This window comes from Ranitomeya imitator, chromosome 2, assembly GCF_032444005.1.
Source record: "Ranitomeya imitator isolate aRanImi1 chromosome 2, aRanImi1.pri, whole genome shotgun sequence".
NCBI lineage: Eukaryota > Metazoa > Chordata > Amphibia > Anura > Dendrobatidae > Ranitomeya > Ranitomeya imitator.
In genome coordinates this window covers 834239693-834265967 of record NC_091283.1, presented here as the reverse complement: position 1 = coordinate 834265967, position 26275 = coordinate 834239693, and the positions used below count along the sequence as shown (strand labels likewise).

Genomic DNA, 26275 nt, shown 5'->3' with positions numbered 1-26275 from the left:
GACTAGTCAATAAACCACTATACTTTCTTCAGAAAATCATGACATTTTTCTTTTAAGAATAACGCACCTGGTTAAGTCTTGATTAGATATTTTTGCGCAATAACGATTTTTAACATTTGGCCTAGCCAGCCAGTTTTGATTTTTTGTGCTATTTTTGCGTGAATTTCCTTCTTCTTGCACACGGGGGAAGACAGAAGAGTTCCGCTAGATTGTGCAAGTATTCAGGAATTCCACTTCAAAACTTCAAGTCACAAAGAACTCATACAAGAACCTACGAATTACGAAGACTTTAACAGGTGTCAGACGGATTGACAGCAAGCACTGGTAGTGCTGAAGATAGATGTGCTAAAAATAGCCGTGCTGAAGTCCGGAGCCCAGCGTTGTAAAAGCAAAGGGATTACAAGCTGAGATTTCAAGGTAAGACAAATGGATTTGATAAATTCATATGCTAAATCAAGTCAGATAGAATTTGTAAGTTTGTACGGATCTAGCTTAGAAATATTTTGGTCTAATTTATTTGCAGAATGCAGAATAGCGAATTCGAATTTGAATTTAGATTCTAAGCTAATGTCTAAGAAAAAAGAAAAAGAGCAACTTAAAAATATTTTACATATGGTTTATGTATTTAACGAGTTTGTGACAGAGAAGTCCAAAAAAGACAGTGTAGAAAGAATTTCTAAGGAAACGAATGATGTTCCCAAGATTGACTGTAATGAGAAGAGTGAGAAAGATGTGACGCACGTATCTGTAATGACGATGACCACCCAAAGTGACATTGACTTTGTGACACAAAATGAAAAACAAGATGGAGGAAGTGAAGGAGACATGACAATTGACAAAGATGATCTACGAGGGACAGATGTACCATTGCCCTTAAAAATAGACGACTCAGAGGCCCAACTCCAACCTAAATCTAGGAAAATTCTGCTAAAATTATGCAAAACCATTCCTGCATATGATGACAAAATCCATGTGTGCAGAAATTCAGAGATATTTGAAAGTTTTGCTGATAAGTTTGATTTGACTAATCAGGAGAAAAATAATTTGTTTAAAATTTGGCTGCCAGTAACTTTTATCAGAAGATATTCATTAGAAATGCAGAATGAGGAGTATGAAAATATGACTGATGTAGAAAGTTTAAGAATTTTGATTTTCTGTGGATTAAAAGAAAATTATCCAGATCTTGATATTCTTCTAAAATTGAAGATTGGCCAGAAAGAATGTACTTTTACATTCATGTCCATTTTTGAAAGGATTTATAAATTGGTCTGTACGAATTTGAATCAACAATCCATGATAAATTGTTTTGTAAACAAGTTTAAATTCTTAAATCCTGTATCTCGTATAATTGCTTCACAGAAAAATTCCTTATACGAATGCGCAAAATCCCTAGATTTTTCTAGAAAACACGAGAATCTTGAAAGGAAAGCAAATCACACTAAGTTTTTGAAACCAGGCAGAATTCAATCTTATCAAAAGCCAAAATCAAAATCTCCAAAACTGATCCAAAATCACATCTATGAAGTACGAAGAAAATTACATATTTGCTACAAACCCTATGAAAAGATTCAGGAGTCTATTAAAGAAATTTCTCTGAAAGATTTAAAATCTGAAGGCTCAGATCTGTCTCTAAAGATGGCGGAGACTGACAGACGGAAGCAGGTGAGTATCCCAGGGGGAGCTCAGCTGAACACTCTATCATCACAGCAGCTCTTCAAAGAGTCCATAGGGTTAAAACTGACCTTACTAAATTTAGCATTTCAGCAGATTATCGACAAACAGCCAAATTTTGGGATAGGAATTGGCTAAAAATTAATTATATTATATGATGAGTTATACAATGTATTATTTATTAATGTAATTATTCTATTTCAATATAATTCTGCAGTTACATATATTAATATAATATACAGTAAATACTGTAGCATATTTGTATAAGTAGAGATTATATTAACTGCATTTTTATATGTATAGTGAAATAATTAAAATTTACTCCAGTAATAATATTTAGAATTACAATTAAATACATTTATTAAATATATACATATGTATAAGATATCTAAATTATTTTGTTTTGAAATAAATATGAAATTAACCTTTATCTTTCATTTTCCCTTAGAATTTTACTTTCAAAGCGAGGATTGAACAAAAAATACCTGTTTCATGAATTTATGTCTTATTCACACAGGAAGCTATATTAACTGCATGATTTTTATATATTTAACACTTAAAAATAAATAATATATCTAACAACCAAAAAAAAAAAAAAACATGTGTGTACTACATGTTTTTCTGTAACATTATGTTTTTTTCCTCTCACTGCATGGTGTGACAGCTGTGAGTTAAGGAATATCATATAGCCTTGTTTTTTAATTTTAGGAATTTTCCTCAGCCTTACATTCAAATGGTTTCAGTTACAGGCTTGTACCGAAATAGCGTTAGAACATTCAACTCAAGTTTCTTGTAAATGAGTCCAGTCCTTTCTATAGTTTAAAACATACTGATACTGTTAAATAATATTTGGGGAATATTCAAAGGAATATTAGAATACTAAATTTAATAGATTACAATGCGCATTGATTGATAATTAGGATACAATATTTTGGGTTAATATACATGTTTTTTATTCTTTGTATGTGAAATGTATTGTGAACGTCTATGTGAGTCACATGTGACAGGTGAGAGAACATATGAGCAGCTGCTGAGTGAATTTGACATAAGTGTGTGATGTAAGAGTGACCAGAGCGTGGTATGTGGAATGTGGAATGTGGATGCACAGTTTGACTGAGGCCTCATGATTTATGGTATGTCAGAAAAAAAAACCCAACAACTGTGTGTTTAAAAAAAAAATAATAATAATAGGATTCAGTTAAATTATTAGAATATTAAGATATATTTAAATATTATTATGCAACATATATTTCTTTGGTGATTATTATTTAATAAGTACAATAATACATCAATATGATTTTTCTAGAAAACCTACATTTAGAATAATTTTTCCAAATTATAATTTTATGATATTCAGTGTTTTTTTTTTATAGTTACATAGATGAGTACACATCTTCAAACAAATATATGGCACAAGCTGATATGACAGTTCTAAAAATAATGATTTTTCACTTGGGTTTTTACAAATTAATTTTTTCATAAAATAATATTTTTTGATATTAAGGGGGAAATGTGTTTTTGATCCTGATCACATCATCACATTTCATCAATACCTCTTCTTCACACATTTTAATAAAGAAGAAATATTAATAAGGTATTATTGGGTACAATAACAATAAATATTATAAATATCATTTTTTTCTCTTATGAAGGGTATTATATGCAAAGTTGCATAATTTCAATATTTTGGTGTTCCAAGGCTTTGACAACATCTACATGAGGAAGTATTAAGGGAGTGTGTTACTGAAACATAATCTCAGCATTTGTCATCAACATATAAAGGCCTTATTTTTATTTTTATTTTTTATTCTCATTTTTATTTTTCATTTTTTTTCCACTTTTCTTTCAATTTTTATTTTTCATTCTTATTTTTCATCAAGGAAAAATCTATATTTCATAAAGTAATGTCTAATACAAGAATATTGCTTGATCAAATATAGTGATCATATGGTTTCATTATATAAGAAATGTTTCAATTCTGAGTTAAATACAACAATTCATTCATTCATTCATTTATTTATTCATATATATATATTCTTATTTTGGTTCATGACTATATACATACTTACATATTATTGGTTTACTGAACATAAATTAATAAAGTTTTAATAATAAATATCAGCACTTGTTACATAAAAGACACACTGACATCTATGGGTTCAAGAAGAAATTACACCTACGACATAAAAATGTCCAATCACATGAAGAATATGGTAAATAATATATAATTTATTATTATTATTATTATTTTATTTTCTAAATATAAATTTCATATTAATATAATTTAATAATTATATGGATATTATTGATTGCTATGGTACGCTGTGATGTTATAAGTTAGGGAAAAGAACCAGATTTGGTATAGAATAGGGAATGAAGACTTCAATCAAGATACCGGAGATACGTTAATAAAGACTTTACATTTTTCTAAATTCAATTGATTCTTAAAAATTGCAAGAAGAAAAGCCGTTATCCAGAAGTTCCACAAGGTAACAATGCTATGATTTCTGAGTAATAATAGACTGTGTCAAATACAATTCATGTCACCATTCACAACTACAGCATCCATCACTGACAACTGAGTACAGTATCAAAGATGAACTGTGTTATTACGTTCTTATCACGATCCAGTGGTTTCCTATCACCTATAAGACTTCCATGAAAGCTGGTGAACACTCAGGTAATTGTCAGGACGCTACAACCCTGACATGTGTCCTGTGCACTAAGGACTGGTTATGGTGCTATGTTTGGCAAGGAAGAGTCAATGTAACCCTTGCTGTGCTGACCAAAGACGTCACACCTGTCCCAAGACCAGTGCGGATGATATGAGGATTCCAGATGATTTCCAAGGCGAGCCAATGTAAGTCCAGGTCTCTAAAAGTGACACTGCACAGATATTAAAGCTACATTTCATCTATGGACTTTGTTTTCTTATCAACATTTGAATTTATGGACTTTGATTGACACATGACACACGGTCTCTACATATCTACATGCTATCATCTATTGCAAAAGACATATTAAAGATTGTTTGAAAGAACCAAGAAGAAGAACCAAGATGAAGACCAGATGACATCAGATGACATCACACCTGAGATGCTTCAAGTAGATATAGGGAAGTATAATATATATTTTATATGAATATTAGTCACGGCTTACCATAACATGAATTACCATAACATGAATTACCATAACATGAATTTACATATCATTATATTATTGAGAACATATAACGATATTATTATTAATAATATTATTTATTACATCATTTTGCCAAAGAAGAAAGAAGATTTTATTAATATTTTAATTTGAGGGTTCCAATCAATGTCTGTCACCCTCAAAAGGGGGAATTGTTAAATATTAATTATTCTTATTTTTATTCTGTACCGAGCACATGGTTTCTTGCTGACACTATCAAAAGCTATTTCTGTGTATGTAGCTCAGAGTATAAGTTAACTCCATATACAGAAGACACGTGATCAGTGTTGAACATATATAAACGTCTCTTAGGAGGGGGTGGGGGCTTTTTGTCACGTGGGACGGTCACCTCCCTTCCTTCACCATCATTCTCCATGGACATGGGACAAGACACGAGGAACAACAGCTGTTAGCTACTCCATGCCATGATGAACTTCACACAGACAGATGACTTTTACCATTCTACCTTTTAAAGATGAGTAACAAGAAAAGCGCTGATATCTACACATGGACACTCTGTTTGTAATTGTTTCATCTACCTTTTATGTTTTCTGCAATTTGGTTTTTCTGTGGACTAGTCAATAAACCACTATACTTTCTTCAGAAAATCATGACATTTTTCTTTTAAGAATAACGCACCTGGTTAAGTCTTGATTAGATATTTTTGCGCAATAACGATTTTTAACAGCAACCCCCACATGTACTTATGCTGGTTAACAGATGTAAATCATTCAGCTGCTGCGAGAAAAACTAAATCTCTGAGCACTAAATAATACTCGGAGGACCCCCGAGCATGCTCGAGAAATCTCGAATAACGAGTATATTCGCTCATCACTATGTAACCTAACGTATTGATCAAGAAAGGAATCTTAGACTCTCCTGGGCATGTAGTGGCTGACAACAGAGAACAACAGACTGCATTTAAAAGCACAGGTTGTGAAGAGCTTAGTGGTATCATGTCCCTTTAAGCTTCATTTTCTGGTCCATGAGTTTATGTGTCTACAAATAGGCCGAGTGATGATGAACCGTTGGAATTTTGGCCCTCCACCCCCTCCACCCTCTTTCATTTATTGGAAATCAGCTGCTTTCAGCCCCAAAAAAACTTTGTTGTGTTACGAAATCCTGTACTTTCCCTGTTTGCTGTTTTTCTATTATTGCCTCCTTCTGGCTCCTTTGGCAGGGTGCAACCCACATCTGGATCCCCCAGCCCTCCTCTACTCATGTCCTCAGGCCCCACGAGGGTTAAATCCATCCATGAAGCTGGTGGCGGTGGGGGGGTGACTACAAAGTCCGAAAACGAAAACAAGAATACAATGTCTCCCTCTCTCCTAATGCAAAACCATTAAGGTCCGAAATGACCAGTGTTCAAGTCATATGTCATTTACTGGAATAGATATGAAGCTGAGGTGAGTCACCCGTCACCCCACTACTGACCTGCAGAGCTAGCAATCTACTTCTCCCCTCGCCTACCCATGATCCTCTGAGAATATTGCGCCAATCTCAAAAAGCTTAAAATATTTTATATATTTATACAATTTTTAGATTGCATTCTTTCCATATTTTTAGACTGGATTTTTTATATATATTTTTAGATTGCACTTTTTTATATTTTGTATTTCTAGATTGCATCTTTTCATATTTTTAGACTGGATTTTTTTTTATATTTTTAGATAGCACTTTTTTATATTTTGTATTTCTAGATTGCATGTTATCATATTTTTAGACTGGATTTTTTATATATATTTTTAGATTGCACTTTTTTATATTTTGTATTTCTAGATTGCATGTTATCATATTTTTAGACTGGATTTTTTTATATTTTTGATAGCACTTTTTTATATTTTGTATTTCTAGATTGCATTTATTCATATTTTTAGACTGGATTTCTTTTATATTTTTAGATTGCACTTTTTTATATTCTGTATTTTTAGATTGTATTTTTTAGATTTTTAGATCTTAGATTACATTTGTTGTCAAAGTGCAGTTTTTATATTGATTTTTTTAATATTTTATATTTTTATATTGGATTTTTTTTATCCTTTTAGATTGCACTTTTTTATATTTTGTATTTTTAGATTGCATTTTTTTAATGCTTTTAGATCTTAGATTACATTTGTTGTCAGAGTGCAGTTTTTATATTGATTTTTGAATATTTTATATTTTTAGATTGGATTTTTTTATTTATATTTTTAGATTGCATTGGTTGTCAGATTGCACTTTTTTATATGTTTAGGTTGAATTCGTTTTCATACTGCATTTTTTCCTTATCTACAGGTGGCTGCTCCTCGTCCTCCTGGGCTGTGCTAGTGCATTGTCACCTTCTATGTATGGGGAGATCACATCCCCCAACTATCCTCAGATTTACCCCAATAATGCCAAGAAAACGTGGAATATTCAAGTCCCGGATGGGTACGGGATCCGCCTGTACTTCATACACCTGGACATTGAGCCCTCTGATAACTGCGAGTACGACTCTCTGCAGGTAAGGCAGGACTCACAAGCTCGTACGGTTCTCCACATATTACACTACAACCCCCATCATGCTATGGGCTGTAGCTATGTAATAACTGCAGAGCCACCTGCTGAGAGTCACTACAGCAGGAGATAAGCGTTCACTAAACACATCTCTTGCCGCTTATCTCTACAGGATAAGACTGGACGAAAGTAAAGTCCAAAACATGGCGGTCACACAGTCATGTGATAAATTAGCGCCTCCCAAAATTAAATGGAGGCGGTCAGATGCCTATTTTTCACGGTTTTTACAAGCTCAAAACAAACATGTTGCGCTTGCTGCGAAATGCATTGAAAGTGAAACACAACTTTGAAAAATGTTGATTGATTTTATCGATTGATTTTATTGATTGTTTTGTGCTTGTTTTTTGCGTATTTTTTATAATTTTTAGACATTTTTATAACAGTCAGGGTCCATTTTTTCTTCATTTTATTTTATTTTAAGCTCGTGAAAAGAGGCAGGTCCCCAACATTTTCCCTGTTCTAACTTTGTTAATGACTTGCAATTTTTTAAATAATCTCACACGAAAAGGCGAAATGTAGGGGGATGTCGTAAAAAGTGGAGTAACGTTTCGAGATACATCAGGCGAGACTTTGATAATCTTGGCGCAAAAAAACAGCAACGCAGCCTGAAGCAAAACTGACTTTAAGAATTCCTCTCAACGAGGGTCTAAGACCCTCCTAAATGCGCTAAAATTGTGGCACACAACAAATGACAAACTGCACTTTGGGCCTCATTTATCAAAACTGACTAGCAGTAAGACAGGCCTTGTTGCTCCATAGCAACCAATCACAAAGCCATTTTCATTTTTTCAGCGCAGTCTAAGAAATGAAAGCCGAGCTCTGATTGGTTGCTATGGGAAACAAGGATTTTTTTTACTGCTAGACAGAAAAATGAGGCCTAGATGTGAAACATTTAAAGCACAGCTTTTGTTTTTCCATGGTTAATCTAAGCTCTGACTAGGTGCTAAGGGCAACAAGGACAATCTTACGTGAGGCCTAGATAGCAACCAACCAAAGTTGAGCCATTTTTTTAGCCATTTTTGATGATCTGCCAGATCTTCCAGGCAATACCTGAACCCGATATCCTAAGCCCTTGGAAACCTAAAGAAAAAAGGGATTTTTAAGAAAAAATAAATGTTGAGGAACTAATTATAATTTTGAATGACACCATTCATTTTACAATATAATGTACTGTAAAAAAAAAAAAAATCAACATGTTGAGAAATGGTGGAAAAAAACCCTCAATTCCCCCACTGTTTTTTTTTTATTTTGTTTTTGTTTTTCAGGCGTTCATTGTGTGTTAAAAATTACCTGGAAACATGATTCTCCCGGTCAGTTCGATTACGGTGATCGCAAACTTGTATCGTTTTTTAATATTTTATTGGTAAAAATAAATAAATAAGAGCTTTGGAAATAAAAATTTTGTTTTTTTCGCCTTTTTCAGAGACCCGTATTTCTATTTTGATGGAGTTGTGTTAGAGCTTGTTTTTGTTATGTTGTCATTGATATTATTTTGGGGCACATGCAAGAATTTGATCCCGATTTATTATTTTTTTTAAGCTGCTGTGAACAAAAACAACATTTTTATCATTTTAATTTTTATTTTTACAGCGTTTACAATATGAGATAAATAACTTTATATTTTGAAAGATGGGAAAAAATTGAATAAGGCAATACAAAATATTATATATATATATATATATATATATATATATATTTAATTAAAAAGGAACACAATTCAAGCTTTCATTTATTTTTTAATTTATTTTTCTAATATTTGTAAAAAAAAAATTATTACTTTAAATTGCGATCGTTCTATGACTTACAATACATACTGTAATATTTTTAAACATAGCAAAATGTTCGATCTCCTATACTGTTTGTGATTGCTGCTGATAGAGACAGGTGCTGGCTGAATAATACAGCCGGCACCCACTATGTATGTAATTAATTATCATAAGGCCTTATATGTCCTAAACATTCTGTCCACAGATTAATTATTTGCGGTTTGATGCCACTTTTCCTTTTCTTTTTTTCCTGTGGTGCAAAAATTCTGGCACACGTGGTTCATGAATTATGCGTAAAGTTAAAAAAATGCTTTTCATATTTGTTTTTAGCCTTTTTGCACCTTTTTAAAGCAAAATATTTCATGGTCTGCAAAATGTAAAAAAAATTGCACAAATAGAAAAAAAATTTTTGCGTACATGAAATCATTCCAGGGAGGAAACTAGAGTACATTTGTGCACAAATTTTGCAACTTTTTAAAAAGTTGGAATTGATGTATCAGGCTAGAACATCTGGAAAAGTCACATTGATATGAAAATCAGAAAATAAAGAAAACAACAAAAGGCAACTTTAAAAAAAAGGCAAAAATCCTTTCATGAATTTGTCGATAATCAAAAAAAGTCAGGTATTGAGATTTCTTCACAATGAAGAAATGATGACATTGCAATGATGAATCAAATATAATAAATATATAAAATTATTCACACCCCCTTAGTACACTGTGCATGAGGACGGTTTTATGAATGTAATAGATATCTCTATTTTTGCCGCTCGGTGAATATGCTCCTTTGTGATCTTTTCTTGGGTGACTGATGTCTCTATACCGCAGGTTATCATTGGAAATGAGGTTCAGCGGGTATACTGTGGTCGCCAGTCTTTAGAATCTACTGGATTCCTGAAGGAGAAGGTGTATCCTACCACCCACATGAAGTTACTGTTCCAGTCTGACTTCTCCAATCAGGAGAGACATACTGGATTTGCTGCGTATTACGTGGCTGCAGGTGTGTAACATTCATACTGTCTGGCGAGGGGCAGATTGCTGCAGCAGAAACCTTCCTTCACTACTTTGTTCTGCAAAGGAATCGAAAGGTGCAGGGGATCATTAGGAAATGGACCTCGGTTTTCTTACCTAAGATTTTCATCTTCTTAATCCCAACATGTTGGAAACATTTTGCTGATGATTCAGTGCATTTGTCTCACAGTCTGCTCTCCTCTCTGATACAGATGTGGATGAGTGCATATTGAGCAACCCCTGTTCTCATTTTTGCAATAACTACATTGGAGGGTTTTTCTGCTCCTGTCCCCCAGAATATCAATTGCAGGAAGACCACAGCAGCTGTGGGGGTAAGTAGTGCTCTGTACTTATCTGGTGGGTGGTCAGCGGCATATAGCGGCAGTCTGAATGTTGAGCCTGGAGCGCCCCCTGTAAAGGAAGTATGGATGTATAGACTAGAGCCCCTTAATAACAGCAATCTAGGTATGCAGTCTGGAGCCCCCCCTATAACAGCAATCTAGGTATGCAGTCTGGAGCCCCCCTATAACAGCAGTTTGGATGTGTAGTCAGGTGCCCCCTATAACAACAGTCTGGAGCCCCCTATAACAGCAATCTAGATGTGTAGTCTGGAGCCCCCTATAAAAGCAGTCTGGATGTGTAGTCAGGTGCCCCCTATAACAGCAGTCTGGATGTGTAGTCTGGAGCCCCCCTATAACAGCAGTCTGGATGTGTAGTCTGGAGCCCCCCTATAACAGCAGTCTGCAGCCCCCTATAACAGCAGTCTGAATGTGCAGTCTGGAGCTCCCTACAACAGCAGTCTGGATGTGTAGTCTGGAGCCCCTCTATAACAGCAGTCTGGATGTGTAGTCTGGAGCCCCCCTATAACAGCAGTCTGGATGTGTAGTCAGGTGCCTCCTATAACAGCAGTCTGGATGTGTAGCCTGGTGCCCCCTATAACAGCAGTCTGGATGTGTAGTCAGGTGCCCCCTATAACAGCAGCCTGGAGCCCCCCTATAACAGCAGTCTGGATGTGTAGTCTGGAGCCCCTCTATAACAGCAGTCTGGATGTGTAGTCTGGAGCCCCCCTATAACAGCAGTCTGGATGTGTAGTCAGGTGCCTCCTATAACAGCAGTCTGGATGTGTAGCCTGGTGCCCCCTATAACAGCAGTCTGGATGTGTAGTCAGGTGCCCCCTATAACAGCAGCCTGGAGCCCCCCTATAACAGCAGACTGGAGCCCCCTATAACAGCAGTCTGGTGCCCCATATAACAGCAGTCTGGAGCCTCCCCTATAACAGCAGACTGGATATGTAGTCTTGCAGCGTTATGGGAAAAGTTGTTCTAGAATTGTTTATTTTTTATAGGGAATTCATGTATTGATAGCAGTAGAGGCGTCAGGAGCGCAGCTGATAACAGTAGAGGTGTCAGGAGCGCAGCTGATAACAGTAGAGGTGTCAGGAGCGCAGCTGATAACAGTAGAAGTGTCAGGAGCGCAGCTGATAACAGTAGAGGTGTCAGGAGCGCAGCCATAGAGAGGTCGTCTTTCGGAGGCAGAGTGCCTGAGCTTTGCTCACCCTCACACTATACACCTAGGGACCATCGTATGATCTGGATGTGTCTTTGCCTTTCACAGTGAACTGTAGTGGGGGTCTGTACAAAGATCTGAGGGGGCAGATCAGCAGCCCAGGATATCCTTCTCCATACCCTGAGAACTCTCGTTGTGAATACAAAGTCCTCCTAGAATTGGGGTACCAGGTTGTCCTGACGTTCAAGGCTCAAGATTTTGACATTGAGGCCCCTGAGGACGGGAGCTGCATTTATGACAGTCTCATCGTGAGTACGAGTGTCAGCCTCTGTCTCCACAATGTACATTTAATGGAACAGTGTAATGACTGGACATACTCCGCATTGCATACAAACTTAAAGGAAAACCCCAACTTTTATGAAAATTTCAACATAAAAGTCAACATAAAACTTCCTGAATGCAGATTTCTGTTATCAGAATGCAGCAGCCACAAAAACAATCACATTAGCAAACTTTTTGATTAGAAACCCAAGTGGAAACCCAACCTATCCCATTCCTATCAGTAGATTTCTTTACTAACTGTGAAGGGTTCTCTGCAGTAAGAGCATAATAACTCTAAATGAACTGTAATGGATGCTTCGCTGTTGTAATTCTCCTCAGATAAAACCCAAAGTCTCAAATTAAATTCGGATCAATAGATTTCTTTACTGTTGCCAGGAGTTTTTGCAGTAAGAGCATAATTTGTATAAATGAGCTATAAATGACCATTTTCTAACTTATTCCTCTTTTGATGAAAACTAAAGTCTCAAATTCCATTTGAAACAATAGATTTCTTTACTAACCGTGGGAAGGGTTCTTTTCTGTTAGAGCATACTCAGTATCAATTAGCTGTAATGGACACTTTCACATCGTATTTCTCCTCAGATAAAAGTAAAAATCCCATTACTATAAATAGACTTCTGTACAAACTGTGTGAAGGCTTCTTTGCTGTAAGAGCTTAATTAGTGTAAATGAGCTGCAATGGACACTTTGTTTTTGTATTTCTTCTCAGATAAAAGCGAATGTCTCAAAATCAATTTACTGTTAACTATTTCTTTATTAACTGTGTGTAGGGTTCTTTGTAGTAAGAGCATTATTAGCAAATGAGCTGTAATGTACACTTTACCATTGTATTTTTTCTCAGATAAAAGCCAAAGGACGAACATTCGGACCTTACTGTGGGAAGACGCCCCCTCCTCGCATCGAGACGGGCAGTAATGAAGTGGATATTGATTTCATGACAGACAGCGGAGGGGATAACAAAGGCTGGAAGATCTATTATTCAGAGGATGGTGAGGGGGGAATATGATATGGGGCCTGAGGGATGAGGACCCCATCTGGTGCAATGATAGGATAGTCATATTGTGAGGCCTAAAGAGTGGCATACACAGGGAGGGGGCACCATAGGGGTAATCGAAATGGGCCTCCTAATTTATCTCCAGGACTTTTCTCAGAAGAGTAACGTGTAACAGGGCCCTCGACCATACAGGTCCTTCTCAAAAAATTAGCATATAGTGTTAAATTTCATTATTTACCATAATGTAATGATTACAATTAAACTTTCATATATTATAGATTCATTATCCACCAACTGAAATTTGTCAGGTCTTTTATTGTTTTAATACTGATGATTTTGGCATACAACTCCTGATAACCCAAAAAACCTGTCTCAATAAATTAGCATATTTCACCCATCCAATCAAATAAAAGTGTTTTTTAATAACAAACACAAAACCAACAAATAATAATGTTCAGTTATGCACTCAATACTTGGTCGGGAATCCTTTGGCAGAAATGACTGCTTCAATGCGGCGTGGCATGGAGGCAATCAGCCTGTGACACTGCTGAGATGTTATGGAGGCCCAGGATGCTTCAATAGCGGCCTTAAGCTCATCCAGAGTGTTGGGTCTTGCGTCTCTCAACTTTCTCTTCACAATATCCCACAGATTCTCTATGGGGTTCAGGTCAGGAGAGTTGGCAGGCCAATTGAGCACAGTAATACCATGGTCAGTAAACCATTTACCAGTGGTTTTGGCACTGTGAGCAGGTGCCAGGTCGTGCTGAAAAATGAAATCTTCATCTCCATAAAGCATTTCAGCCAATGGAAGCATGAAGTGCTCCAAAATCTCCTGATAGCTAGCTGCATTGACCCTGCCCTTGATGAAACACAGTGGACCAACACCAGCAGCTGACATGGCACCCCACACCATCACTGACTGTGGGGACTTGACACTGGACTTCAGGCATTTTGGCATTTCCTTCTCCCCAGTCTTCCTCCAGACTCTGGCACCTTGATTTCCGAATGACATGCAAAATTTGCTTTCATCAGAAAAAAGTACTTGGGACCACTTAGCAACAGTCCAGTGCTGCTTCTCTGTAGCCCAGGTCAGGCGCCTCTGCCGCTGTTTATGGTTCAAAAGTGGCTTTACCTGGGGAATGCGGCACCTGTAGCCCATTTCCTGCACACGCCTGTGCACGGTGGCTCTGGATGTTTCCACACCAGACTCAGTCCACTGCTTCCTCAGGTTCCCCAAGGTCTGGAATCGGTCCTTCTCCACAATCTTCCTCAGGGTCCTGTCTCCTCTTCTCGTTGTACAGCGTTTTCTGCCACATTGTTTCCTTCCAACAGACTTACCATTGAGGTGCCTTGATACAGCACTCTGGGAACAGCCTATTTGTTGAGAAATTTCTTTCTGGGTCTTACCCTCTTGCTTGAGGGTGTCAATGATGGCCTTCTTGACATCTGTCAGGTCGCTAGTCTTACCCATGATGGGGGTTTTGAGTAATGAACCAGGCAGGGAGTTTATAAAAGCCTCAGGTATCTTTTGCATGTGTTTAGAGTTAATTAGTTGATTCCGAAGATTAGGGTAATAGGTCGTTTAGAGAACCTTTTCTTGATATGCTAATTTATTGAGACAGGTTTTTTGGGTTATCAGGAGTTGTATGCCAAAATCATCAGTATTAAAACAATAAAAGACCTGACAAATTTCAATTGGTGGATAATGAATCTATAATATATGAAAGTTTAATTGTAATCATTACATTATGGTAAATAATGAAATTTAACACTATATGCTAATTTTTTGAGAAGGACCTGTATATAATGTCTTGTGTAGACGCTGACCATGTGTGGACAGATCTGTTCCGGATTCTGCTACTTTGGCATTTCCAATAAAGACTAGGGACGCTGGTGCCGGGTTCGGTTCTTTTTGGTTGCTGGTGTTTTTTATTTTAAGAAAGCAAAATCTGCATTGTTATTATTGCTATCACAGGCCCCAAAACCCCGACGGGAACATGTTGGAACCATTCTTAAGTCAATGGGATCATCAGAAGTCATTGGGATCTGGTTGGAAGCCATGATGGCCTCCTTGCCAGCTTTTAAGGACTGATGTCTGGGGGGTTGGTGGGAGACTAAAGGGCCCCTTGTAGTCTTCTTGCTGAGGTGACGCATAGAGTACAGGAGGACTGTCGTTCTGTCAGTATGTGTGACAGACAAGATGGGTGTCAGCACGTTCAACCCATAGGACGTGGACATTCTACCACCCAACCTTCCACCATTGCCCCAACAAAAACCCATCACACAGCTACATGGCAAAAACGCGTGTCTTGTGGCCACTGTACTAACATACAGTTACAATAAAGGGGGACTCTAACCAGTTAAGACTCTGCGTCATCCCCGGGTCCTAAATATACCGTAAATGTTCATCCGAGCAATGCTGCTGATTTTCTCATTCCCTTAATCACCTTCAACCTCTTCTCTCATCTTTGCCAGCCATCCCGTGCCCGACAGGTGTGTTCCAGCATGCCATCGTAAAACCGATGAAGGACAAGTATGTTTTCAAAGACATGATGACCGTGAAGTGCGAAGATGGATATGAGACACTTTCCGGGCAGGTAAGTGATGCTTTATGCATATGATCAGATGCCCAAAAAACAGATCCCAGACCAAACCAAATAAATAAAGACCACAGGCCCAAGAATAAATAGAGACCTTAGTCAGGACTCCAGAATAAATACAGATCCACAGACCAGACCTGGAAAAGATTCCAGAGTAAACCCCAATAAAAACGTAGAACCCAAACCAGACTCCAAAACAAAAATAAATCTCAGATAACAAAGAATACTTACCCCCGAAATAAACATAGACCCCAAATCTGAAAATAAATAGACACCCAAAAAAGAAGACCCGACAAGGGAACCCCGAATAAGTGCAAATTCCAGACTAGACTCTAGAATACAAACCATAGACCCCAAAGTAAATACAGAATCCAAACTAAAGCGCCAGATGACACCCCAAAATAAAACATTGACCCTAAACCAGACCCTAAACCAGACTCAAAAATAAACCGAAAGTCCAGTAAGATCCAAGAAAGAATACAGACCCCATAATAAATACAAACCCCAAACCAAACCCTAAGATAAATACAGACCCCAGACTAAAACAGATCTAAGACCCTAGTATAAATACAGACCCCAGAGTAGAATCCAAAATAAATAAAGACTACAGATCCTAGAATAAATAGAGACCCAAAATGAAAACTCCAGATCAGACCCTAAAATAAATGTAGACCTCCAAACCAGATTCCAAAATAAATACAAACCCCAGATGAGATCCCAACAATAGATGTGGACCCCAGAGTAAATGCAGATCCCAGACTAGACCCTGATGGGGTTTTTTCTGGAGTCTTGTGTGAATTTTTGGAAGTGTAACAATTATGGTTAATACATTAGATCCCTGGGGAAGGTACATGGGTCCTTAATAGAATTTCTGAATTGTAGCTACCCATTATTATGTCTCCCAAAGGCAGTTACCCACCTATACCGTACCCCATGTCAGCTCCACTGAGATCATCTTTGTACCTGTTTTATGTAATTCCATATTACCCATTACTATAAGTCTCCTGCTCCTAATCTCTCATCAGAAGCGTCTGCCATCATTCAGAGCAAAATGCCAAGCAGATGGGACCTGGTCAAATGCCAATCTGCAATGTCAGCGTAAGTTACAATTCCAAAAACTGTGTTTCTCATAGTAGAATATACCATTAGCAGGTACTAGAACAGTAGGACACTGACCCCGTCCTCTTTTCAGCTGTGAATTGTGGAGATCCCGAACAAATCATTAACGGTGATGTTGAATTCACACTCACCACATACAGGGCGACGGCCATATACCATTGCAAAACAAAGTACTACACCCTAAAAGGAGAAGGTAAGTATGGGCGCACTGTACAACGTATATAAGATAGGATGGAGGAGATGATGGGATGGACAATGATGGGTATGTGTGCAACTAATGAGGCATGAAGAACATAGTAGGAAGTGAGGAGTGCGGGCACATGTGTGACTGGTAGGAGGTGAGGAGTGCGGGGCACATGTGTGACTGGTAGGAGGTGAGGAGTGAGGGGCACGTGTGTGACTGGTAGGAGGTGAGGAGTGAGGGGCACGTGTGTGACTGGTAGGAGGTGAGGAGTGCGGGGCACATGTGTGACTGGTAGGAGGTGAGGAGTGCGGGGCACATGTGTGACTGGTAGGAGGTGAGGAGTGAGGGGCACGTGTGTGACTGGTAGGAGGTGAGGAGTGAGGGGCACGTGTGTGACTGGTAGGAGGTGAGGAGTGAGGGGCCCATGTGTGACTGGTAGGAGGTGAGGAGTGAGGGGCACGTGTGTGACTGGTAGGAGGTGAGGAGTGCGGGGCACGTGTGTGACTGGTAGGAGGTGAGGAGTGAGGGGCCCATGTGTGACTGGTAGGAGGTGAGGAGTGAGGGGCACATGTGTGACTGGTAAGAGGTGAGGAGTGCGGGGCACATGTGTGACTGGTAGGAGATGAGTAGTGCGGGGCACGTGTGTGACTGGTAGGAGGTGAGGAGTGAGGGGCCCATGTGTGACTGGTAGGAGGTGAGGAGTGAGGGGCACGTGTGTGACTGGTAGGAGGTGAGGAGTGTGGGGCACATGTGTGACTGGTAAGAGGTGAGGAGTGCGGGGCACATGTGTGACTGGTAGGAGGTGAGGAGTGCGGGCACATGTGTGACTGGTAGGAGGTGAGGAGTGCGGGGCACATGTGTGACTGGTAGGAGGTGAGGAGTGCGGGGCACGTGTGTGACTGGTAGGAGGTGAGGAGTGCGGGGCACATGTGTGACTGGTAGGAGGTGAGGAGTGAGGGGCACGTGTGTGACTGGTAGGAGGTGAGGAGTGCGGGGCACATGTGTGACTGGTAGGAGGTGAGGAGTGCGGGGCACATGTGTGACTGGTAGGAGGTGAGGAGTGAGGGGCACGTGTGTGACTGGTAGGAGGTGAGGAGTGCGGGGCACATGTGTGACTGGTAGGAGGTGAGGAGTGCGGGCACATGTGTGACTGGTAGGAGGTGAGGAGTGAGGGGCCCATGTGTGACTGGTAGGAGGTGAGGAGTGCGGGGCACATATGTGACTGGTAGGAGGTGAGGAGTGCGGTGCACATGTGTGACTGGTAGGAGGTGAGGAGTGAGGGGCACATGTGTGACTGGTAGGAGGTGAGGAGTGCGGGGCACATGTGTGACTGGTAGGAGGTGAGGAGTGAGGGGCACATGTGTGACTGGTAGGAGGTGAGGAGTGCGGGGCACATGTGTGACTGGTAGGAGGTGAGGAGTGCGGTGCACATGTGTGACTGGTAGGAGGTGAGGAGTGAGGGGCACATGTGTGACTGGTAGGAGGTGAGGAGTGCGGGGCACATGTGTGACTGATAGGAGGTGAGGAGTGCGGGGCACATGTGTGACTGGTAGGAGGTGAGGAGTGCGGGGCACATGTGTGACTGGTAGGAGGTGAGGAGTGCGGGGCACATGTGTGACTGGTAGGAGGTGAGGAGTGCGGGGCACATGTGTGACTGGTAGGAGGTGAGGAGTGAGGGGCACATGTGTGACTGGTAGGAGGTGAGGAGGGGCCCATGTGTGACTGGTAGGAGGTGAGGAGTGCGGGGCACATGTGTGACTGGTAGGAGGTGAGGAGTGAGGGGCACGTGTGTGACTGGTAGGAGGTGAGGAGTACGGGGCACATGTGTGACTGGTAGGAGGTGAGGAGTGCGGGGCACATGTGTGACTGATAGGAGGTGAGGAGTGCGGGGCACGTGTGACTGGTAGGAGGTGAGGAGTGCGGGGCACATGTGTGACTGGTAGGAGGTGAGGAGTGCGGGGCACATGTGTGACTGGTAGGAGGTGAGGAGTGCGGGGCACATGTGTGACTGGTAGGAGGTGAGGAGTGAGGGGCACATGTGTGACTGGTAGGAGGTGAGGAGGGGCCCATGTGTGACTGGTAGGAGGTGAGGAGTGCGGGGCACATGTGTGACTGGTAGGAGGTGAGGAGTGAGGGGCACGTGTGTGACTGGTAGGAGGTGAGGAGTACGGGGCACATGTGTGACTGGTAGGAGGTGAGGAGTGCGGGGCCCATGTGTGACTGGTAGGAGGTGAGGAGTGCGGGGCACATACGATACGATACGATACGATACGATACACTTTATTGATCCCGTGGGAAATTATGATATCACAGCAGCACAACTTAAATCATAAAAATCATGAAGGAATTACATAGTTGACATGACAGTTTGTTGACAGAAGAACATTATACATTATACATTAGAATAGGACATACACAACGAGTGAACTGAAATGTAGAGAAATAAGTAGACATTCACCTTGGTGGTTTAACCCTAATGTTATTGTTGTACATCCCCATAGCAGTTGGCACAAACGATTTCCTATATTTTTCCTTCTTACACCTCAGAAGTATTAGCCGGTTACTGAAGGTGCTCTTCTGTCTCATGAATAGCTCATATAATGGATGTGCATTATTGTTCATAATTGCCATACACTTTTTCAGAGTTCTTTTCTCCACTACCTCCCCAAAAGAGTCCAGCTTGCAGCCCACAGCAGAACTTGCCTTCTTGATAATCTTATTCAGCTTATTAGCATCAGAGGCCCGCACACTACTACCCCAGCACGTGATTGCAAAAAAGATGGCACTTGCCACTACAGACTGGTAGAACATTTCTAACATTTTGCTGCACACATTAAAAGACCTCAGTTTCCTTAGGAAATACAATCTGCTCATCCCCTTCTTGTAGACAAACTCTGAGTGGCATCTCCAGTCCAGTTTGCTATCCAAATGGACCCCCAAATATTTGTAACTCTCCACCTGCTCGACCTCCTGACCAGCAATAGTGATCGGTAAACATTCCAACTTAATCCTGCTATAGTTGGCCACCAACTCCTTAAGGCCCCTTCACATTAAGCGACGCTGCAGCGATACCGACAACGATCCGGATCGCTGCAGCGTCGCTGTTTGGTCGCTGGAGAGCTGTCACACAGACCGCTCTCCAGCGACCAACGATGTCGGTAACCAGGGTAAACATCGGGTAACTAAGCGCAGGGCCGCGCTTAGTAACCCGATGTTTACCCTGGTTACCATGCTTAAAGTAAAAAAAAACAAACACTACATACTTACCTACAGCCGTCTGTCCTCCAGCGCTGTGCTCTGCTCTCCTCCTGTACTGTCTGTGTGAGCACAGCGGCCGGAAAGCAGAGCGGTGACGTCACCGCTCTGCTTTCCGGCTGACCGACGCTCACAGCCAGTACAGGAGGAGAGCAGAGCACAGCGCTGGAGGACAGACGGCTGTAGGTAAGTATGTAGTGTTTGTTTTTTTTTACTTTTAGCATGGTATCCAGGGTAAACTTCGGGTTACTAAGCGCGGCCCTGCGCTTAGTTACCCGATGTTTACCCTGGTTACCAGTGAAGACATCGCTGGATCGGTGTCACACACGCCGATCCAGCGATGTCAGCAGGTGTCCAGCGACGAAATAAAGTTCTGGACTTTGTTCAGCGACCAACGATCTCCCAGCAGGGGCCTGATCGTTGGTCGCTGTCACACATAACGATTTCATTAACGATATCGTTGCTACGTCACAAAAAGCAACGATATCGTTAACAATATCGTTATGTGTGAAGGTACCTTTAGTTTTCTTAACATTTAGTTGTAGATAGTTACCATTGCACCAATCCACGAAATTCGACACCACCCTTCTATATTCCTCATCCCCCTGATCTCCCCTAATGCATCCCACAACCACGGAGTCATCCGAAAATTTTTGAAGGTGGCAAAGTTCAGATTTATACTGAAAGTCTGAAGTATACAGTGTGAATAGAAAGGGCGCAAGCACCGTTCCCTGGGGGGCACCTACACTGCTCAATAATCTGCTTGACACCACTGCTCCTATCTGTACAAACTGTGGCCGATCTGACAGGTCGTCAGTTATCCAATTTCTCATCCCCTCCTCCCCCTTCATATCAGTCATCTTTTTGTGTAGTAAAAGTGGCTGCAGGGAGTTAAATGCACTCGAGAAATCGAAGAACATCGCTCGCACCGTGGTTCCGTCAATCTCCAGAAATGAATGTACCCTATGTAACAGAGAAAGAATAGCATCATCCACCCCCAATCTATGTCGGTAAGCAAACTGAAGGGGATCGATAAAAGCATTGACCCTTGGTCTTAAGTGAGCAAGCACTAATCTTTCCAAGGCCTTCATAGCGTGAGATGTTAAGGCTACAGGACGATAGTCATTTAGGGTTGCAGGAGAAGAAGTCTTGGGTACCGGCACCAGACAGGAAGTTTTCCATAACACTGGTACCCTCTGTGTTTGTATACTTCCATTAAATAGGCGTGTAAAGACAGTACACAGCTGGTCTGCACAAACTTTAAGGACACGTGAGCCGAGTCCATCAGGTCCTGCAGCTTTACCAATGTTAAGTGACTTAAACTGCCTCCTCACATCATGTGTGACTGGTAGGAGGTGAGGAGTGCGGGCACATGTGTGACTGGTAGGAGGTGAGGAGTGAGGGGCACATGTGTGACTGGTAGGAGGTGAGGAGTGCGGGCACATGTGTGACTGGTAGGAGGTGAGGAGTGCGGGCACATGTGTGACTGGTAGGAGGTGAGGAGTGAGGGGCACATGTGTGACTGGTAGGAGATGAGTAGTGAGGGGCACATGTGTGACTGGTAGGAGGTGAGGAGTGCGGGGCACATGTGTGACTGGTAGGAGGTGAGGAGTGCGGGGCACATGTGTGACTGGTAGGAGGTGAGGAGTGCGGTGCACATGTGTGACTGGTAGGAGGTGAGGAGTGCGGGGCACATGTGTGACTGGTAGGAGGTGAGGAGTGCGGGGCACATGTGTGACTGGTAGGAGGTGAGGAGTGCGGTGCACATGTGTGACTGGTAGGAGGTGAGGAGTGAGGGGCACGTGTGTGACTGGTAGGAGGTGAGGAGTGTGGGGCACATGTGTGACTGGTAGGAGGTGAGGAGTGCGGGGCACATGTGTGACTGGTAGGAGGTGAGGAGTGAGGGGCACATGTGTGACTGGTAGGAGGTGAGGAGTGCGGGGCACATGTGTGACTGGTAGGAGATGAGTAGTGCGGGGCACATGTGTGACTGGTAGGAGATGAGTAGTGCGGGGCACATGTGTGACTGGTAGGAGGTGAGGAGTGCGGGGCACATGTGTGACTGGTAGGAGGTGAGGAGTGAGGGGCACATGTGTGACTGGTAGGAGGTGAGGAGTGAGGGGCACATGTGTGACTGGTAGGAGGTGAGGAGTGGAGGGCACATGTGTGACTGGTAGGAGGTGAGGATTGCGGGGCACATGTGTGACTGGTAGGAGATGAGTAGTGCGGGCACATGTGTGACTGGTAGGAGGTGAGGAGTGCGGGGCACATGTGTGACTGGTAGGAGGTGAGGAGTGCGGGGCACATGTGTGACTGGTAGGAGGTGAGGAGTGAGGGGCACATGTGTGACTGGTAGGAGGTGAGGAGTGAGGGGCACATGTGTGACTGGTAGGAGGTGAGGAGTGAGGGGCACATGTGTGACTGGTAGGAGGTGAGGAGTGCGGGGCACATGTGTGACTGGTAGGGGATGATGCCTATATACTATTCTGAGCTCATCTTTACTTTTTCACAGATACCTATCACTGCTCCTTGGATGGATTCTGGAGAAACAGCAACAAAGAAACTGAACTTCCCAAATGTGCAGCAGGTAAATGAGAGGAGCCAACTCCAGAACTGCTCATTCATTGCTCGGATTATAAGATATTTGTCTTATAGTCCATCCAGACATATTTCATATTTGCTCTCCGGCCACAGACACTCGTTATTACTACCAGCCCCTGCTCGTTCAGTGTCTGTATAGAAACCCTGACCCCCAACATCCTCGCTAAAATTAGAGTATTACATAATGTGACTAACGTATGTTGAAATTATTTACAAAGTGACTCAACAAGATATGGGGGATTTCAAAAACAGAACCTGGAGTTTAACACCGCTTATCTGCTCCAAAATATTTACTTCCATTTTATGTATTTTCAGTTTGTGGAAAAAGTTCAGTAACCGGGACCACCCGAATTTTTGGTGGGGAAAAAGCACAAGAAGGCTACTTTCCATGGCTTGTGCGGGTCGAGGTGACTTCATCTATCGGTGGGGCGTCACTTATATCGGATCGCTGGGTCTTGACGGCTGCCCACGTTGTGGAGGAAGATGCAAATCCTACATTAAAGGTCGGCAGTGTGGATCATCGGACGGCAACAGAAATACCAGTCAAGAAAGTGATCATCCACCCCGACTGGGAAAAGCTCTCTACAAATGACGATAGAGTGAATTACAACAATGACATCGCCCTTATCCAGCTCGCAAGGAGAATTGAACTGGATGAATGCGTTTACCCAGTATGCCTCCCGCAAAAAGGAGAGGCTGACCATCCTGCAATTAGAGAGGCTGGATATGTCGCAGGTTGGGGGAAAACCGACCGAATACATCAGAAAACTGGATACGCAATAGACAAACCCAGGATCTTAGAATTTACAAGGGTTCCACTCCGGGATCTGGTGGAATGCAAGAAGACTGTGCCAGAAGATTATACTGTTACCTCCAACATGTTGTGTGCTGGGGAAGCCGGTCATGACAGTTGTGGTGGTGACAGTGGGGGTCCCCTTATGTTTGAAGATCTTAAAATTCGAGAATACAAAAGACTATATATCGCTGGCGTCGTCTCCTGGGGCATCAAATGTGGCGAATTCGGAATGTACACCAAAGTTCAGAACTACCTGGATTGGATCGAGACGACAATACAAAGGGTGGAAAGCGAAGAGAATGACGAAGAGCCACCGGAACCGCTGAAAATATGTAAGGAGAAAACAAAGGCAGGAGGATAACTCTCCGAGCTCACAAATTAGTATATATGACGGGGAGAAGGAGCAAATATCATTCATGTCTTTCACAATAAACTCTATATACACAAACACAATAAAAGGATTTGGCTATATTTTTTTCCAAAAAATTGTAACTGAAGAACTACACATCGCAGCCCCACCTGACATCACTAATAGGTCAGGAGTCACACGTTTCAGCCTGCCAGAAAGGCCTTAGTCCAACCTAGGCTGCTAGAGGTGTGGGCTTTTCCACTGGGAGCTTTTGAAGCTGGACTACCTGCTGAGCCAGGTGTCTTGTCTCAGCTTCACATTTTGAAGGAGGTCTATAATCTCTGATGGATATGGTACAGTCAATTGGCATGAAATAATATCCCCCATATTCTTAACAATAACATCTGAATCAGCTTAATGAAAGTGGTTAAAATCATGTGATCAGGCTCTTCATTATTCTCCCTGAATGGTTTGCTGCTCAGTCATCTTTGGCTCTTTCCTTTTTCTTGATGTACCCCGCAATTGGTGCATATTCCAGACTAGACTCTGGAATACAGACCACAGACCCTAAAGTAAATACGGAATCCAAAGTAAAGCTCCAGATTTAAACATTGACCCTAAACCAGACTCAAAAATAAACACAAACCCCAGGTAAGATCCCAGAAAGAATACAGACCCCAAAATAAATACAGACCCCAAACCAAACCCTAAGATACATACAGACCCCTTTTTCTTGATGTAGCCCACAATTTGTGCCACAGATTGTGCCTCAAAGCACGCACGGTGTCGCATATGCCAGACATGTCAACTCTTCACTGCCACAATGCCTTCCATAACAACCACAATATCCCCAAGTGGCAATATCCCCCATAATAGGCCACATAAGACAGCAACATGCCCAGTGACAGCCTGTCATTCTCTATCTGTCCCCATTGTGTAATGCGGCATTGTATCTCCACTTTTCCTCATAGATTGTAAGCTTGCGAGCAGAGCTCTCATTCCTCTTGGTATCTGTTTTGATCTATGTGTTTATTGTTATGTCTATTGTATATACAAGTCCTCTCTAAAATGTAAAGTGCTGCGGAATATGTCAGCGCTATAGAAATAAAATTATTATTATTATCTGTCACTCCCTACCTGTCCTCCATGTGTAGTGCAGGTGTGGCACCCCAGGAGTCCAGTTGCCACAGTGGCAATGCCTCCATCACAGGGGGTGATGCCATGCCTGGAAGCAAGAAGGGATTACATTAGCAGGTACGCTGGCATGCAACACCTTTCCTGACTCCAGACCAGAAGGGGGAGCTCTAAACCCGGTTTCAGTGGAGCTTCCCTATAAGTTCTTGCCTGGAGACGGTGTTAGGGAGTGAAGTGTAAGACAGTGAAGGGAGAGGAAGCATGTAAGGAGAAGCCTGAGAGTGGAGCTGTGACCGAGCTCACCCCAGGATTGAGCGCAACAGAGTGGACACCGGAGTCCATGGTTGTGTGGGAACTACAGGCCCCGCAGCCAAATCCAGAGGACAGGAAATTGCAGGTCTCCTGGCCACAACTGACACCCGAAAACACAGCTGCAACCCAGAGCCCGAAGCCACCACGAAGGAGTGACACTTTGAACAGGCTCAAGCTGCCAGCCATGCGGGTAGTATTTCACTAATTGGACAGACTGAGAGAGGGACTTGAGGTGTACTACAAGCATCAGGAACCCAGAGAGCAGCGTAGTAGGGAGGTTTTCAACCCCACCTGGCTAGGGGAATTCTGAACTGCTTCCATGCTGCCCGGATCTCTAATACCACCTGTTACCTGTGCTCCGGACGGCAGCTACAGTTAAAGGTAAAGAAACTACAGTCCCTATGTCCTCCAATTATTCCTGCACCCCAACATCCACAATCCCTCATGGACTGGTCTGGAAGCCCTGGGACCCCTGCTCCGCCTGTGGGGAGCTATACCAACTCTGCTGCAACGCCATCAGCCCTACTGTAGTAGTCCCTTTAAGCAGCGTCGGCCATCCCTGGCCGAGTACCACAGGTGGAGTCACGAACATTTCCCCTTTATCCCCTACAAACTTTATCATTAACATTCCCTCCTTCCCTTTTATTGTGCACCCAGGGCCACAGACTGGGTCACCGCTGCCATGAAACTCCTTTAAGAACTGTCCGACCCGGTTCCGAGTGCCCCACAGCCTGTTGTGAATTCTGTTGTCGGGCTCCCTCCTGTGGTCATGAATGGTACTTCGGCTGGTTCTGTCCATGGACTTCCTCTGGTGGGTGTTTCTGAGTTTCCTTCCACAGGTGACGAGGTTAATTCGTTAGCTGGCTGCTCTATTTAACTCCACTTAGATCTTTGCTCCATGCC

The 26275-nt window shown here is 42.0% G+C and overlaps 1 protein-coding gene across 1 annotated transcript; it reads left to right on the top strand.

Annotated features, from left to right (window-relative positions):
* Positions 1-6047: 6047 nt before the first annotated feature.
* LOC138666070 (complement C1s subcomponent-like) lies at positions 6048-25054 on the top strand. The gene is made up of 11 exons (XM_069754180.1): positions 6048-6275; positions 7144-7351; positions 9998-10169; positions 10393-10512; positions 11795-11994; positions 12870-13017; positions 15498-15619; positions 16648-16720; positions 16815-16934; positions 22693-22767; positions 23097-25054. Exons 1-11 carry the CDS (start codon positions 6244-6246, stop codon positions 23936-23938), a joined length of 2112 nt encoding a protein of 703 aa, XP_069610281.1. The 5' UTR covers positions 6048-6243; the 3' UTR covers positions 23939-25054.
* The last annotated feature ends 1221 nt before the right edge of the window (positions 25055-26275 follow it).